General features: G+C 36.3%; 1 protein-coding gene across 3 annotated transcripts in view; it reads right to left on the reverse strand.

The window, feature by feature from the left end:
* LOC127873237 (phosphofurin acidic cluster sorting protein 2-like) overlaps positions 1 to 13,861 on the reverse strand; it is a 46,585-nt gene extending 32,724 nt beyond the window's left edge. For 2 of the 3 annotated variants that reach the window (XM_052417000.1, XM_052416999.1), the window contains exons 1-7: positions 13,744 to 13,861; positions 10,336 to 10,423; positions 8,419 to 8,508; positions 7,359 to 7,484; positions 3,314 to 3,473; positions 2,098 to 2,258; positions 1,773 to 1,832 (exon numbers count right to left, since the gene is read on the reverse strand). In XM_052417000.1, the coding sequence (XP_052272960.1) occupies positions 1,773 to 1,832; positions 2,098 to 2,258; positions 3,314 to 3,473; positions 7,359 to 7,484; positions 8,419 to 8,508; positions 10,336 to 10,423; positions 13,744 to 13,853 (795 nt within the window). In that variant the 5' untranslated portion in view covers positions 13,854 to 13,861. The remainder of the gene's footprint in view (positions 1 to 1,772; positions 1,833 to 2,097; positions 2,259 to 3,313; positions 3,474 to 7,358; positions 7,485 to 8,418; positions 8,509 to 10,335; positions 10,424 to 13,743) is intronic. The other variant, XM_052417001.1, reaches the window with a different exon arrangement.
* Positions 13,862 to 17,453: the final 3,592 nt, after the last annotated feature.

Raw genomic sequence — 17,453 nt, forward strand, 5'->3', positions numbered from 1 at the left:
TCTGAAAACAAAATTTCACTATCAAACAAGGTATCCAACTCACAATCACCAGAAAATGGGGTGCATCGCTTTGAACAGCCATAATTTAATAAATTGTGCAGCGATTTTCACGATCTCGGTCTTATTCAACGAAAAAATGAATTTCTTTTCTGGAAATGTACATGTCTTGCAATAGTTTTACAAATGCTGGGTCAACTTTTAAGAAATAACACGATACACAACTTGCGTGACCTACTTAACATCGATCAGACAGGATAAATGAATGAAATCTTCACTGAGTAAAGGACATTTTTCCTGCAAAGTTCACGGACCTCGATACCATAATTCAATAAAACGTTGCATTATGCATCAAAACTAACTGTCCAGCGCCATTTGAAACCTTTGTTTACATACATTTCAACTAACAGACATTGTAAACACACGAGGGATTTCATTGGTCCAATGCAAAGGTGTGTCTTTACACCTGAAGATTTCATTCATTAATCCTGTCTGATCGGTGTCAAGTAGGTCACAGGGGTTGAAGAATCCACTCGACTGCTCGCATATGCGAGTGAAGTTGACGGTCTGAGCGAGTAAAATTTGTTAAATACTCGACCGACCAGGGCGAGTGCTGTTTTTCAAGTTGAGAAATATAAATTCAGTTCCAGAACTCCTTCCACAACGATACAAATTGCTAACAATTTTTCGAACAAAAAAATAAGTTTAGTACACAAAGAAACTGCACTTTTGTTTTGACAATGAAAAATGACGTCACGGACACAATAATTCTCGAAATCGGCTGCGCTCTTTTCGTGGTTGTCAGTGCTCTTAGCTAATAGATTTAAAGTGAATAAAACTGTTAAATATATTGGTCATTCCGTGAATTTTAATGTAAATATCAATAAAACAATAATACATCACGGTTAATTATAATACTTCTTATATTTAATTAAAAATAAACAGAAAAAATAATGATTAATATTTATCAGAAGCCTTAGGCAAAATTCACCATATTGTAACCGTTTGTCAATCAAGCGTGTCTTTCAGTAAAAGTTTGTCTGAAATATTAAAATGGAAAAGGGTTCTATTTTAAAATATATGCAAGGTGGTGGCGACAGGGAACAGAAAGAGTTAGAAAGGTCGTCAAAACAAGAAGCGGAAAGAATTGAGAAAAGGAAAGAGGTGCAGAAAACGTAAGGAAAGCAAATGTAATCCATCAGATAATGTAGTTAATTTGTTTGCAGTTTAGTGTCACTATATTTAGTAGGTTTAAAAGGTTCTGGTTGATCATAACTATAAATATAGATATCTATTTTTTTAATGCAGGGCGAGTAGATTAAAGTGAAGGGCGAGTGGATTGTCAGGCCTACTCGCCCTGCAAGGCAAGTGGCTCTGGAAAAATTCTTCAATCCCTGGGTCACGCGAGTTGTGTATCGTGTTATTTCTTCAAATTTGACCCAGCATTTGTAGAAATATAACAAGATATATACATTTCTAGAAAGGAAATTCATTTCTGCGTTGAATAAGACCAAGATCGTGAAAATCGCTGCACAATTGATGAAGTTATGGCTGTTCAAAGCGATGCACCCCGTTTTCGGGTGATTTTGAGTTGGATACCTTGTTATATATATATTTGATAGTGAAATTTTTTTTCCAGAAAAGTTGATTGTTTGTTATTATATGTTTATTTATCATTCAAAATGATGTTTTCACTAATTAATATCATAGCCACACGCTAACCACCTGTGATTAAAATTAAATTCTATATCTATGATTGATACAGGTATACAAACCTCATCTGATATCTTAAATCTTTTCAATAGTGCCACAAACTTCTGTTTCAGATTCCTTTGCTGAAAATAAATGAACGCATGTTTCAAAACAGGTTTACAAAATATTATTGCCTGCATTTCGCATTTAAAAAGTGTGACACCTCTTCAAATAAAAGAATAACCTTCATGGCTGCTTGCAGTAAGGAATTTTCACTTTTTTACACTTGAGATTAAATGTATATAATTTCTGTTTACAGATAATTCAGTTTATAATGCAAATTTTCTGAGCATCCATTTTTTTATAGTGTAAATAAACTTCTTTGGGTCAATGACAAAGGCAACTCACCCTGTTCATTGTGGGCCTGACTTTGGATCGCCCAACGCCCCTCTTGCGTAAATGTCCATCATCCAGCATAGTAGGCTCACTGTCTGACATCTCGTCATTGGACCAGTTCTCCTCCTCATTCTCATCTTCTTCAGAGTCTGCATCGATGTCAGGTGAGCGATCTGACCATGACAACAACAGATGGAGACTCATTCTGGGAAATCTGGGCTGAATGCATGTGCTTTAAGTGTCGTCCCTGATTAGCCTGTGCAGTCTCCACAGGCTAATCAGGGATGATATTTTCCGCTTAAAGGGGATTTTTTGTTTAAAGGAACTATCTTGTTAGTGAAAATCCAATTTAAGGGGAAAGTGTCCTCCCAGTTGAGCTTGTGCTGACTTCACAGGCTAACCTGGTACAACTTGTAATGCACATGCAATAACCCCTGTATTCACGGAGTGAGGCTCCTAAATGTCTAACATAATATGAAACTCAAATAGCCGTGTCGGACATAAATAAGAAATGGTTTAAATCCCTCTAAGTCAAAAATCAGCAAGAAAAAGAATCCCTATATGGGTAAACTAGCTGATGCTAATTTTTGGGGAGGAAAACCATGTCATCAAACATGATGATTCAATGCTTGCAGCACCACAATCTTTCCAATAACTGTCCAGATTGTGTTTTATCTGAATAGATGTGGATAAATTTAAAATAACACTGACAATAAATTGTATAAAAAAAAAATTATGAACCAAAATCCATTCAGTAATAAAAATACAATCAAGTAAACTTTTTATTTTTAATAATTAAACAAATATCTGGCAATACTATCATTTAACAATTCTTCTACAAGCTATTTTTAACAGGTGGGACGGGTGATGCTCCCCAAAGGTTTTTTTTGTCACAATATTGCACTATATATTCAGATAAAAGGAAACGTCTTGAGGGCACAGTTGTTGGGGGGACAAGAATTTTTTATAGAAAATTTCAAAGGGCCATAACTCTGTGAAAAATCATCCGACCAGAACCCGCTGATAATATGCACATCTCCTCTTGGTAGTGAAGCTTCCCATAAAGTTTCATTGAATTCCGGTCATTAGTTGCTGAGAAATAGCCCGGACAAAAAATGTGCACAGACGGACAGACGCACACACGGACAGACGAAGCGGCGACTTTAATTATGCTCCCCCCAAAATAAATTTTAGGGGAGCATAATAAAAATGTCTTGTAAGATCTTACCAACATCAGAGGCGCCAGGTTTCCTTCGTCCATTCTGGTTCTCCTCCTTGTCGATGGGTGTACTGGAGATGTTGAGCATACCCACCTTGGCCACGAGGATCTTGTGGTCCTTACCGTCTGTGTACAGGCTCAGCTCCTTGCTGGAAGAGTGCTGCAGCACCTGAAGATATAACGCTTCAATGAGAACCTTTTGAGACAAGGCTAGGGAAAACGTGCACAGGCTTATCAGGGACGACACTTTCGACCTCCACTCAATTCTCATTTAGAAGGGGATTTGTGGTCACGGAATAGCAAGTGCAAACTGCACAGGCTAATCTGGGACACTAGTTTGCATACATGCATAAAAATGTTTTCACAGAGCGCAGCTCGTTTATAAATGTTATTGAAATTAGAAGTTTTGTCTGTCATTTCCTAATTCCGATTTTTACAATAAAGAGAAACAATTCATGGATATGTGTTAAATGACAACTGAGATATGAGAATGTCTTTTGTTTTTTTCATTTCAAATGCCAAGGATTATTGGGGGCAGGACGCTGGCTGTTTGGGACAAATGCATTCACTATTATTTTAGCATAGCCAGAACTTTGCACTCCAGGACATTTAGACATTCCTCGCCTATGCATTCATAATGAGATAGCTGAAACATCTTTAACATTGATTGCTTATTATCATGACCAAATGAATAGCTTTTATTCATTAAAATAATAAAATTCATTCTTCAAGCACATTATATAACAAACCAATTATCAAATATTACAACCTTTATGCCTCTCATAAAGACATGGGACATGCTGTGTTAAAGAAGCTGCATTTAAAGGTGGAAGTCTATGCAACAAGGATATCAGTAAAACTGATGGATGCTCCCCAATGATGTTTTGTCAATATATGGGTTAATTGTGTGGAAAAAAGTGAGACCTTGAGAAAATCTAATATTAGCCTCAGTGACCTTGAATTTGACCCCAGTGACCTCAAACCTAATCAAAAGGTAGAGGTCCATGCAAGGTACCTACATGCCAAATATATAAGAGATCGGTCAAATATTGAAGGCGCTATGAGAAACTGTAACTAAAGTGTGACCTTGAGAAAATCTATTATTAGCCTTGGTGACCTTGACCCCAGTGATTACAAATACATCAAAAGGTAGAGGTACATGCAAGGTACCTACATGCCAAATATGAAAGAGATTGGTAAAGTATTGAAGGTGCTATGAGAAACTGTAACAAAAGTGTGACGGAAAAATCTATTATTAGCCTTGGTGACCTTGACCTTGACCCCAGTGTGCTATGAGAAACTGTAACAAGTCTATTATTAGCCTTGGTGACCTTGACCCCAGTGACCTCAAATGTCATCAAAAGGTAGAGGTCCATGCAAGGTACCTACATGCCAAATATGAAAGAGATCGGTAAAGTATTGAAGGTGCTATGAGAAACTGTAACAAAAGCGTGACTGAAAAATCTATTATTAGCCTTGGTGACCTTGACCCCAGTGACCTCAAACGTCATCAAAAGGTAGAGGTCCAAGCCAAATCAGGGGTTCCGCTGTCGATCGCCATTGGCGCCAAATGGCGCTAAATTTTTAAATGTGGCTCCAATTTTTTTTAAGTGGCGAATTTCAAAAAATCGGTAAAATCCTATCCGAAAATGTTCTGCGAGTCGAAAACACGCGACCGAGCATTAGCGGCCAGCGTCTGTCAGTTGTAAATATTGATTTACGACTATGTAAGCGACCTATAGTGCAGAGTGCGTTAGAAATCACCGAAGCGTGTGTTACAAACGGTGTTTTTACTGCTATAGTCAAGTTTTATGGGGGTTATTATCGGATTAAGGGCTCCTTTATGATATTGAGCAATAAGTTAAGTAACACGGGGACAAACTGTCACGACGATCAATAATTATAATGATTATTAGGGCCGCTATTTCTTGGTTAAAATCAAAACCATGGGGTTGGCAAAAGCATTTAATTTCTCCACATCAACAAATAAAAACTTGTTTCAACAGGTATTTGTGAGCATTTCTGTTTAATAGGTTCATTATTGTAATGTTCTGGGAAGGATATAAATTGATTAAGATAACAACAATTTCTGAATTAAATATAAAACATTCACTCGATGTACTATATTTCGGATATGTTAAATTCGGACATTTAAAGATAGGGACATTTATGTGTTGGTTTGATGTTGATAGTTTGTAAAAATATGTTTTATGTTATTTCAGGCAACTAGAATGGATTGTGGCAATTATCTGGGCCTTTCTGTCAGGAAAAAGGCGTGAACAACAGTCACTTAATTGAACCTGGAAATCATCCACCACTAACAGAAAACTTGTTAACAACAGAAGCTGATGTATATCATGTCCAAATGACCAAATATGAATGTTAAACAATTTGAAGTGAGATGCTTTATTTTCTGATTCCCTTTCAAATGATGAACATTGGTGTGATTTTATGTTTAAATAATTAATTTTGAAACATTTATGCAGCATACTGTTTAATAAATTGATGTTAACATTATTATATTATTTTGGTTATCTGTGTTGTTTATCAAGTTGAAAAAAATGTTATTTATATACAAATAAAGCTTATTAAGACTTATGAAGGTATGACTTATGAAGGTTCTTATTGTTTTTTTTTATGAAATAACATACTTTTTAAAGTGATAATATAGTCAATGACATTAATGTAGTAAGCTTTCTTAAAATGATTGTTCTTATTAATAAGGTGGAATAACCGACAGTATTCACGCCGCGAAAAAGTGGCGACAACATTTTTTGGGCCAGTGGAACCCTGCAAATATGAAAGAGATCGGTAAAGTATTGAAGGTGCTATGAGAAACTGTAACAAAAGTCTATTATTAGCATTGGTGACCTTGACCCCAGTGACCTCAACATCATCAAAAGGTAGAGGTCCATGCAAGGTACCTACATGCCAAATATGAAAGAGATCTGTAAAGTATTGAAGGTGATATGAGAAACTGTAACAAAAGTGTGACGGAAAAATCTATTATTAGCCTTGGTGACCTTGACCTTGACCCCAGTGACCTCAAACGTCATCAAAAGGTAGAGGTCCATGCAAAGTATCTACATGCCAAATATGAAAGAGATCGGTAAAGTATTGAAGGTGCTATGAGAAACTGTAACAAAAGTATACTATTAGCCTTGGTGACCTTGACCTTGACCCCAGTGACCTCAAACGTCATCAAAAGGTCAAGGTCCATGCACGGTATCTACATGCCAAATATGAAAGAGATTGGTAAAGTATTGAAGGTGCTATGAGAAACTGTAACAAAATTCTATTATTAGCCATGGTGACCTTGACACCAGTGACCTCACACTTCATCAAAAGGTAGAGGTCCATGCAAGGTATCTACATGCCAAATATGAAAGAGATCGGTAAAGTATTGAAGGTGCTATGAGAAACTGCAACATAAGTCTATTATTAGCCTTGGTGACCTTGACCCCAGTGACCTCAAACGTCATTACAAGGTAAAGGTTCATGCAAGGTACCTACATGCCAAATATGAAAGAAATCAGTAAAGTATTGAAGGTTCTATGAGAAACCCTAACAAAAGTGTGACGGAAAAATCTATTATTAGCCTTGGTGACATTGACCTTGACCCCAGTGACCTCAAACATCATCAAAAGGTAGAGGTCCATGCAAGGTATCTACATGCCAAATCTGAAAGAGATCTGTAAAGTATTGAAGGTGCTATGAGAAACTGTAACAAAAGTCTATTATTAGCCTTAGTGACCTTGACCTCAATGACCTCAAACGTCATCAAAAGGTAGAGGTCCATGCAAGGTATCTACATGCCAAATATGAAAGAGATCGGTAAAGTATTGAAGGTGCTATGAAAAACAAAAGTGTGACCGTACGGAAGTACGGAAGTGCGGAAGGACAAACTGGCAACTATATGCTCCCCATATATATATACGGGGAGCATAAAAACAAAAAGAAGAATCAAGGGTCAATGTGTTACAATGTGTTACAAAATTTCCAAACAATTTTGACTCCCTTCCTGATAAGAAATAGCCTTGTAAAGATGGATCACCTCAGCCATGTTCAGGTGCCCAATTGCCAGGGTCTTGTAGCCTATAATGGGCCGATTTTTGTAGCGCTTCCTTCGTTGAAGCATCACTTGCAGCTTGTTGCCATCTCTCTTCAGAAAATGGGGATACTGAAGTTCAAATCATAATCATGTTGTTTCCAGAAGTACCAATATTTTTTAACAATGACATATGAGTCATGCAAAAATGGGTCTTATGCCACATGCCTGAGCATTTGCAAAGTATTTTCAGAAGTCAGACTGTCCTTTATAAAGTCTTGCAAGGATTTCCGGGCCTGTATTCACCAAATAATTCTTAGACTTAAGTCTGAGAATAAAGAATATTCTTTTAATTAATATAATAAGGATTAGCTTGAATTTTGAGTCAAAATTGACATAAACACCTCTATCTTCATCATTCTTCATGTAGAACAGTTTGACATAATCACCAGTGGAGGCCTGTATATATTAAAACACTGAATGCATTTTTCTTGGTTCAGGTCTATTCTTTATTCTTAAGTTTAAGAATGGGTTGGTGAATACGGGCCCTGGTCTCATTAGAGGACAGGGTAGCTACAGACCAGACTGTGTGGATGCGCAGGCTAGTGAGAAGCTTTGCTGGCTCCATTTGGCATTAAACCCATTTTTGAATTATGCAGGTCAAATATATGAGTTCTATCTCTAGTCCAAATTAGCTTTAAGCTATTTATAAAATATATCATGTATTACTAATTTATAACAAATATTATGAAAATATTTCACCAAAGAAATAATTTACCATGATTCCTGTAGAAATTAATCTTTTTAATAAAAGAAATACACAGAAAATTTGGAGTGAGCTGTCAATGCAGCAAGGGAAAAAAATCAAGAAACTACAGTGAGCAGACTATTAATTATCTCATGTGAAATTTATTGAAATTCATTATCAAATTCATAAAAAAAACCTGTTCCAATACAAATTCAAGTCATCTGTTCCAGTCCAAAAGCAATACGAATTCAAAAAAATATGCCTTCAATACCTGATTTATTTTTTTTTACATTTATTTATGAACACTGAGTATAATACCTGAAGACTAAAAGATATATCTAACGGAACATCTGCTATTCCAGAAATTGGCATCTCAATTTCATTTGAGCGCAGAACCCTTTTGGAACTCTGAAATGTATCAATGATAACATGCATAAACAAGAGCTTTGTCACAGACGTGACGTATACCCCCAAATGCCGCATTGACACAGACTATTTTTCATGCTGTCTTCACAAAACAAGAGAATCTAACTTAAGGCTATTTTTAAGAATTATTATGCCATTATCATTTAAACCCATTTTGACCTTTGAACTCTTGAATTCTTTCACATGACACGCCGTCCAATGACTGTGAACAAAATTAATGTACACAGTCATTTTAAAATCTCATTATGAATGACATAGTTATGGCCCGGACAAAATCATTTATTGCCATTTTTTACCTTTGAACTAAAAGTGTGACCTTTACCTTGGAGATATCAACAAAATTGTTTCGGGCGACACACCGTCCAATGATGGTGAACAAATATGCCAAATGATTTTAAAATCTCACAATAAATGACAAAATTATGGCCCGGACAAACATTTGACCTTTGAACTCCAAGTGTGACCTTGACCTAGGAGATATTGACGTAATTCTTTCGCGCGACACACCGTCCGATGATGGTGAACAAATGTACCTCATCATTTTCAATTCTAACGATAAATGACATAGTTATGGTCCGGACAAACTTTCAATTAAAAAACGCACTAAGTGACCCCCTGACCTAGTTTTTGACCCGGCATGACCCATATTCAAATGTGACCTAGACATTATCTAGATACAACTTCTGACCAAGTTTGGTGAAGATAGGATGAAATTTCGGGACAGACAGACAGACCGAAAAAGTGACTCCTATATAGCCCCCATTACCAATGGTAATGGGGGTATAATTACCCCATAATGCAAAGACTAGGGATAATTTTAGGTCTGCGTCCTGTGCGCATAGAAATCGCAGGGGACGCAAATATTTGCTATATATGCGTCCCGCTGATGCACAACCCTAAAAGTGTATAAATTATGATACTGAAAAATGAACGGTGAAAAAAGAATTAAAGACCAAAAAACTTGCAAATCGAACACAAATGGCCGCAATTTTACTATTGTGCAATCAATAATCCGGGTCATTGGAAAGCTTAATTTTGTATTCAACAATAGGAAGCGTCATTATGATACGGAGCATGGGTTGCATAGCACTATATTTTTCTAACAATGTTGTAATTTTCTAGCAACAAATTAACAGTCCTCATGCATTTCATGTTAAACATGCGAAAATAAGAAATCATGTAATTCTTCCTCAGGGAAAGTCTGGGCTTTTAATTTTAATGATGAATAAAAACTAGTAGTGCTTTGTTTTAAAGTGGAAACTTTTTATGTTAATTACGCTGCATCTTAATGGCTACAGTCGTTGAGATATGTCAGGAAAACTGCTCATCTATTATAGTGGTCAAGTGGGGTTATTGTTTTTCGCACTACACACGCGTGAATGTGATGTACAATGACCTGTTAAAGTCTTGAAAATAATCTAGTCATAAAACTGTTGAGTTGCCTTTTATAGTATCCTGTTTAATTGCGACTATATAGCCATGTGATGTCATTAAAATGTTGAAATACCCTGATCCACTATGTTTTTCTTCTGCTCATAGATAACCCATACTTTTTCTCTGGGACCCATAGATTTAAAACCTACGAGTCCCTGGGACTCATACTTTGGATTTCTAAAATTATCACTGTCAAAGATGCTTTTAAAAATCTTCTATAGTCACCAGAATATTTAACAATACAAGTAATAATGCTTTTCATTAAAAAGCCAACATGCAAACTCTTTTAGAATGAAAATTAAAATGTAAAAACAGTTTTTAAAAACTATTAAAATCCCAACCCATTTAAGAACTGAGATACCACTAAACAATTACCTGCATTTTCATAGCTATTATCACTGATGTCAGCTCATTTTCTAAAGGCTTCAGAACCATCAATCTAGTAAGACGTAAACTACAATTTCTGCAAAATAATATAGAAATTTACATGATTATCCATAGTGATTATATCAGACAACACCTATTTAGCATAATTAATCAAGGGTTCAATTGCTAACACAACAAGGGCTGTTTGTAAAACATGCATGCCCCCCATATGGGCTGTCAGTTGTAGTGGCAGCCATTGTGTGAATACGTTTTTGTCACTGTGACCTTGACCTTTGACCTAGTGACCTGAAAATCTATAGGGGTCATCTGCCAGTCATGATAAATGTACCTATGAAGTTTCATGATCCTAGGCCTAATTATTCTTGAGTTATCATCAGGAAACCATTTTACTGCTTTCAGTCACTGTGACCTTGACCTTTGACCAAGTGACCTGAAAATCAATAGGGGTCATCTGCCACTCATGATCAATGTTCCTATGAAGTTTCATGATCCTAGGTGTAAGCATTCTTGAGTTATCATCCGGAAACCATTTTACTGTTTCGAGTCACTGTGACCTTGACCTTTGACCAAGTGACCTGAAAATCAATAGGGGTCATCTGCCAGTCATGATCAATGTACCTATGAAGTTTCATGATTCTAGGAGTAAGCATTCTTGAGATATCATCCGGAAACCATTTTACTGTTTTGAGTCACTGTGACCTTGACCTTTGACCTAGTGATCTGAAAATCAATAGGGGTCATTTGCCAGTCATGATCAATGTTTCTATGAAGTTTCATGATCCTAGGCGTAAGCATTCTTGAGTTATCATCCGGAAACCATTTTACTATTTCGAGTCACTGTGACCTTGACCTTTGACCTAGTGACCTGAAAATCAATAGGGGTCATCTGCCAGTCATGATCAATGTACCTATGAAGTTTCATGATCCTAGGCCTAAGCGTTCTTGAGTTATCATACAGAAACCATCTGGTGGACGGACCGACCGACGGACCGACCGACAGACATGTGCGAAACAATATACCCCCTCTTCTTCGAAGGGGGGCATAATAAAACAAGAGGGCCTGAAAGGCAAGTCGCTCACCTGAGATAACAAGATATTATTGGGACAAATCTTCTGACCAATTTTCATGAAGATCGGAAAATAAATGTGGCCTCTAGAGTGTTAACAAGGTTTTACTATAGCCATATAAGGAAAAATGCCCCGCCCCCTGGCAGCCATGTTGTTCAACCAACCGGCATTCTTTTTGTACATATTTTGTTTTTGATATTCGCACAAACTTCTCCCTGATTTTCCTAACTTCTCCCTGTTTTAGAAAAAAGGAGAAGTCACTTCTCCCTATTTTTAAGGCCTAGGGTAGTCCCTGGAGTGTTAACAAGGTTTTACTATAGCTACATAAGAAAAAATTCCACGCCCCCTTGGCGACCATGTTTTTTAACCAACCAGAACCATTTTCAAACTCATCCAATATATCATTAGGACGAATCTTCTGACCAAGTTTCATGAAGATCAGACAATAAAGGTGGCCTCTAAAGTGTTAACAAGGTTTAACTAAAGCCATATATAGCCATATAAGGAAAAATGCCCCGCCCACTGGTTGCCATGGTTTTAAAGCATTATTTTCGAACTCGTCCAAGATATTATCTGGATGAATCTTCTGACCAAGTTCCATGAAGATCGGACAGTAAATGTGGCCTCTAGAGTGTTAACAAGATTTTACTATAGCCATATAAGGAAAAATGTCCGGCCCCTTGGAAGCCATGTTTTTCAAGCAAACATAATTATTTTCGAACTCATCCAAAATATCATTGAGACCAATCTTCTGACCAAATTACATGAAGATTGGAAATAAATGTGGCCTCTAGAGTGTTCACAAGGTTTTACTATAGCCATATAATGAAAAATGCCCGCCCCTGGTGGCCATGTTTTTAAAGCAACCAAAACCATTTTCGAACTCATCCAAGATATCATTGGGACAAATCTTCTGACCAAGTTTCATGATGATCGGAAAATAAATGTGAACTCTAGAGTGTTAACAAGGTTTTACTATAGCCATATAAGGAAAAATGCCCCGCCCCCATGGTGGCCATGTTTTTCAACCAACCGGCATAATTTTCAAACTCGTCCAAGATATTATTGGGATGAATCTTCTGACCGAGTTTCATGAAGATCGGACTATAAATGTGGCCTCTAGAGTGTTAACAAGATTTTACTATAGCCATATATAGCCATATAAGGAAAAATGCCCCGCCCCTTGTTTTGTTGCCTTTTTTCCAAATGTTCATTGTCTGTAATAATAATAAATAATTGAATGTCTAGATAGTGTCAAAACGCCATCTTGAAAATGTTTTCTTCTTGAGCCGTGTATTCTGATTGGCTAGTCCAATTTCAAGATTTGCATACCTATAAATAGCCTTAAAACTGACATTGCAGAGAAGGTAATTTCTTGTGAAAAATGTCAACAGACGATGTAGTATGGAAAGTACTCATAAATAAATGATTTTGGGTTACTTAGGAACATTATATGAACAATTTATAAAAGAGGAAATGTTTGATAAAAGCTCTGATGAATTAAAATATTGACCTTTTTTGTAGCGTTTTTGATCAGCAAAACCAGTGGTTTTTTTCATTAAAAATCGGGTCCGGTAATCGGCCCCATTCCCAATGGTTAAAAGTATGTATTTTTCCCAAAAGGGACTTAAAAATTCCCAATGGAAGGTTTAAAAAAAAAAAAATCTTTCTAGATCTCAATACACTGTAACTCCAATATAACGCGCTCCGTTATAACGCTGAATCCAATATAACGCGGAGGGTGATTGGATCCCATTTTTTCTCCAACCTTCCATTTGATTTCTGATTCAAATCCTTATTATGCAACTTCATGTATTTTCAGACAATTCAAAGATGGCAGCAATCACATGTTGATTGCTTTACATGTATTCAACCGTCCGTTGAACCGATTATAATCGCCTTGAGGTTAAACAACACCGACAGCTAATTGGTGTTTATCTGTTGTGTAATGTCAATAAAGGTGTGAAAAACTCGCGTGTCAGTGTTTATTACATGAACTGCTGATTATTCGGAACTGGTTGACAAACTGTACTAAGGCTGTAAGGGGCACAAATTTCGGGCCTACTCGCCCTGCAAGGCGAGTGGCTCTAGAAAAATTGTTCAAGTCCTGCTATCAAATAATCTTTTGCCAGTAAATAAGGTATCTTAATGGTAAAAAATGTAACCGTAAAATTTATGATGTAGCTGTTTAGATTTAGAAATTAAAGACTGACAATTTCCAAACATAACTTCATAAAGACATAAGCAACATCCAAATTCAATTTTCATACTTTTTTTCTCAATTTCCTAGAAAAAAAAACTCGACATAGACGCTATTTCAATAATTACCTAGGAACACAATTGGGGGATGATTTTTCAACCTCAACTGAAGCGAATATTTTCATAGACACTACTTTTTGTCCACTTTGGGCAGACGAACTGTCATGTTTGTCAGCCATGTTTTTCTTCTATATTTGATTCACGCATGCGCATTTCCAAAACAGCTGATTGTAATCAGCTCTACCGGTTACCATACCAGAGGATTGCTCCAATATGTTGTAATGTTAGTGTGTTTAAAAGGTGAAGATTTCTTCTTCTTTTTTTTTCTCTTCTGATACAGCACCACTTCTAAATAGAAGATTTGTGCCGGCGTTTAAATAGAATATTTTGTGCCGGCGCCTTCTTGTTAAGGGGTGAACATTGTACAAAAGGTGCCCAGTTGGGTGTTAGTTTAAAATTATTTACATTGTGTTTACAGGTGGATAAGGGGGATAATGAAGGCCACAGGAGTAAGGGTTTTGAAAACTTCTTCTGTGGCTGCCTCATGTATGTGGGGAGGTAGTGAATTCCATTCAATTACTGATCTTGGGTAAAATGAGAATTTATAAGAGTCTTTTGTATGTGTCTAAAACAATAGTTAATACTGTCTAACATGATAAGACGAAATTTTGTTCTGCGTATTTCAAGAATGTTCCAATTTAGGGTGTCTATCATATAAGTTCCTGAGCTTGTGTTGTGGTATCTGTTTGTAATGAATCTGTCTGCACGTCTTTGTACTTTTTCCAGTTGTTTTAATTTAGCTTTTATTATGTGGGTCCCAGACACTGGAGGAATATTCTAGTTAAGGCCTAATTATTGCTTTGTAAGCATGATCTTTAACTTTTGATGAGCTAATTTTTAGGTTGCGGCAAAGAAATCAGAGTGCCTGTTTGCATTATTAGTGATTGAATTAATATGTCTATCCCATTTGAGATAACTTTGGAGTGTGCGTCCGATTGCGCGTGCGCCAGCGACAGCCGTCTCTAAATCTCGCTCGTCAAAATTTATAGTTTTATAATTCGAAGCTTGATCCAACTGCCCCGAACTTACCGGAAAACCGAAGGTAGGTGTATGCTGTATTTTTAACAACAAGCAAAGCCTCCTTATTAACCTTTTTTACGTAGTTGTATGTAGTTACAGGTGTTGTTTACGAGAGAAACTTCAAAAACAACAACAACAACAACAAAACCACATGAGTGAGATTTAGTATATATATATGCATTACTATCCCATTCTCTACGTCTATGAATGTTCTTTTTGTAATAACAATTGTAATAGGAGTAATAAGCTTAATTAGCCGTTTCAGCGGGACTGCTAATTGATTATTCGTCACTGTTTTATGTATGCGTATAACATATTGAGAACACAATACCACCTTCGAAAGAAAGAATTCATCTTGTGAATTGTGTACTAACGAAAAGAAAGAAAACTTATCGCAACTGTTTACCTTCCAAAACACAATGATCATCTTGGCCCCAATATAAATAATGTAATCCCAAATCTTATGTCATCTTATGAGTTATCATCAGTACTAGTCTTGCGTGTGCAACAACACATACTCAATCACACTCAGCCTATAAAATGCTCAAACCTTCAAACGAGTGTGCTCATATAACATTAGTCAAATGTACACGTCACATCTTTTTATAAGCAGCATGCAAGTTACACAGTGAACACTTCAAAAAGGACTCTACATAGCATTTCAACAGTAGATCGATTTTAAATGTACGTGTACTTACAAGTTTGAGAACAACTAATCTCAAAACGTTGGTATATATTAGATCACTTTTATTTTAATCGTGTATTCCCTGTTCTTATTTTTGTCAATATTCCCATTTATACACACTAACTCGATTGGTCATTGTCGGATCGGGTACTACTTACACGTACCCCGGGTACTCTTTAGTATACTTACATGTACGCCGGGCACGGTAAATATACTTAAACGTACCCGGTCGATATTAGACTGTACCCGAGTTGTATTCCCGCCCAAAATACGATGTCGTAAAACGCGCTACCGATTACCGTAAAACGATATTTTTAATTTTAAACAAACTTCTCTTTTAAAAATGCATCAACGTGCTTTTTGAGTAGGAGTATGCGTTTTGATAATATAGAGGCCATTTAACAGAAAATTTGACGAAAATGTGAACAAAATTAAAAAAAAATAAAAATAGCCGACAACGACCGATTAAGCGTTAATATTCCCAGGTACGTTTTAGCATATTTACCGTACCCGGGGTACATGAAAGTATACTTAAGAGTACCCGGGGTACATGTAAGTAGTACCCGAGCCGACAATGACCAATCCATCCACACTAACATTATTATGAAACTTATTTGTAATCGATGGATTCTGAGCTATTTTTATAAGGGGCAGATTCCATACTTGGTTTATGCATCTTTTGCCGATTTCATGACGCAAATTAATTTAAAATAAATTTACGATTTTGTCGATCGTGATGTAAAATATCATAAGAAAAAATAATATTAATATAATAACGTTATAACATCTCAGTGTATACGAAATTATAATGTCTGCATTATTAACATTACACAGTGTACAAATTACACAGGGCAGTACGGTAGACTATACATATCATTTGAACAGTGAAAATTAAGGACGAAATTCTAAACATGAATTAGGCATTGATGTTGTTCCTGCATTAGGTAAAGTTCTGTTCATACAAAATAATGCATACTTTTAATACTGGCTGCCCTAAATTTTTCATGAAAATGCGGGGGAGCGTTAAAGTATATTGCTCTATATAATCAACTCGCTTTCGGCGAGATGAAAAAAAATATTCTTACTGACAAACAAAATGATTGTTTTGACAGATGTTACGTGAGCATCTAGTTATATACTATTTTTTATTCTAATTAACACCATTTCACGCGCTTTATTAGTTTTCAAACGGTCAACTAGCTTTTTAAAAACATTATGTTATAAACCTTGTATGATTATTAACAAAATATTTTTTTATCATAATCGGTTAGCTGGTTTTATCAGTACTGAGCACACATACCATTATCTTGTTGCTTTTAAGTTGCATGAGAGAACTCTATATTGTAATTATCGGAAGAAGAAATAGTTGTATTTAAATTAACACCAGGTTTGCACCTTAAGAATCAGATGAAATGCAAGAAAAAATGATTATTAATTGAAATCTGGCTGGTTTATTATAGGACCCTATTGTTGTTGTTGTCTGGGGGCTGTATCCGTTTGCTTCGGATCAATCCTCTAAGTAGAATTCTTCTTGAGGATAGCTTGAATCAGTGTTATTCACAAAATGCACATATGTACAGTTCCCGAACATAACTTATATACATTTTTCATGCACATCAATTAGTTTTCCCTTTTATCATAATTTAGTGTCAGTTCATGTAATTTCTTGGCTTACTTGGTCATGCAAAAAAACCTAAAAGTATAAAGAGGACCATTTATGAGGAAGATACATAGTTTAGATACCCACTATATTGCTACAGAAAGTTTGCCAGTTCGAGATGAAATAATTCGCTCCCAGTAGATCATCGACCATCTCTCGACATCAGTCCTCTGCTTTTTCGTTCGGTTGATGTGTTGCTGTAATGATACATGAGTGCAGTCTAATATGGTCTTATGAGTAGGTCCCCATTACAACGAATGGAAGCTAACTCCTGTCTCCCAATAATTTGTTGCAGCATGTTCATTCCCTCGCTTCGTACCTCTGTATGAGCCTTGCATGTCAGTAGAAGATGCT

Source organism: Dreissena polymorpha, chromosome 3 (assembly GCF_020536995.1).
Source record: "Dreissena polymorpha isolate Duluth1 chromosome 3, UMN_Dpol_1.0, whole genome shotgun sequence".
Taxonomy (NCBI): Eukaryota; Metazoa; Mollusca; class Bivalvia; order Myida; family Dreissenidae; genus Dreissena; species Dreissena polymorpha.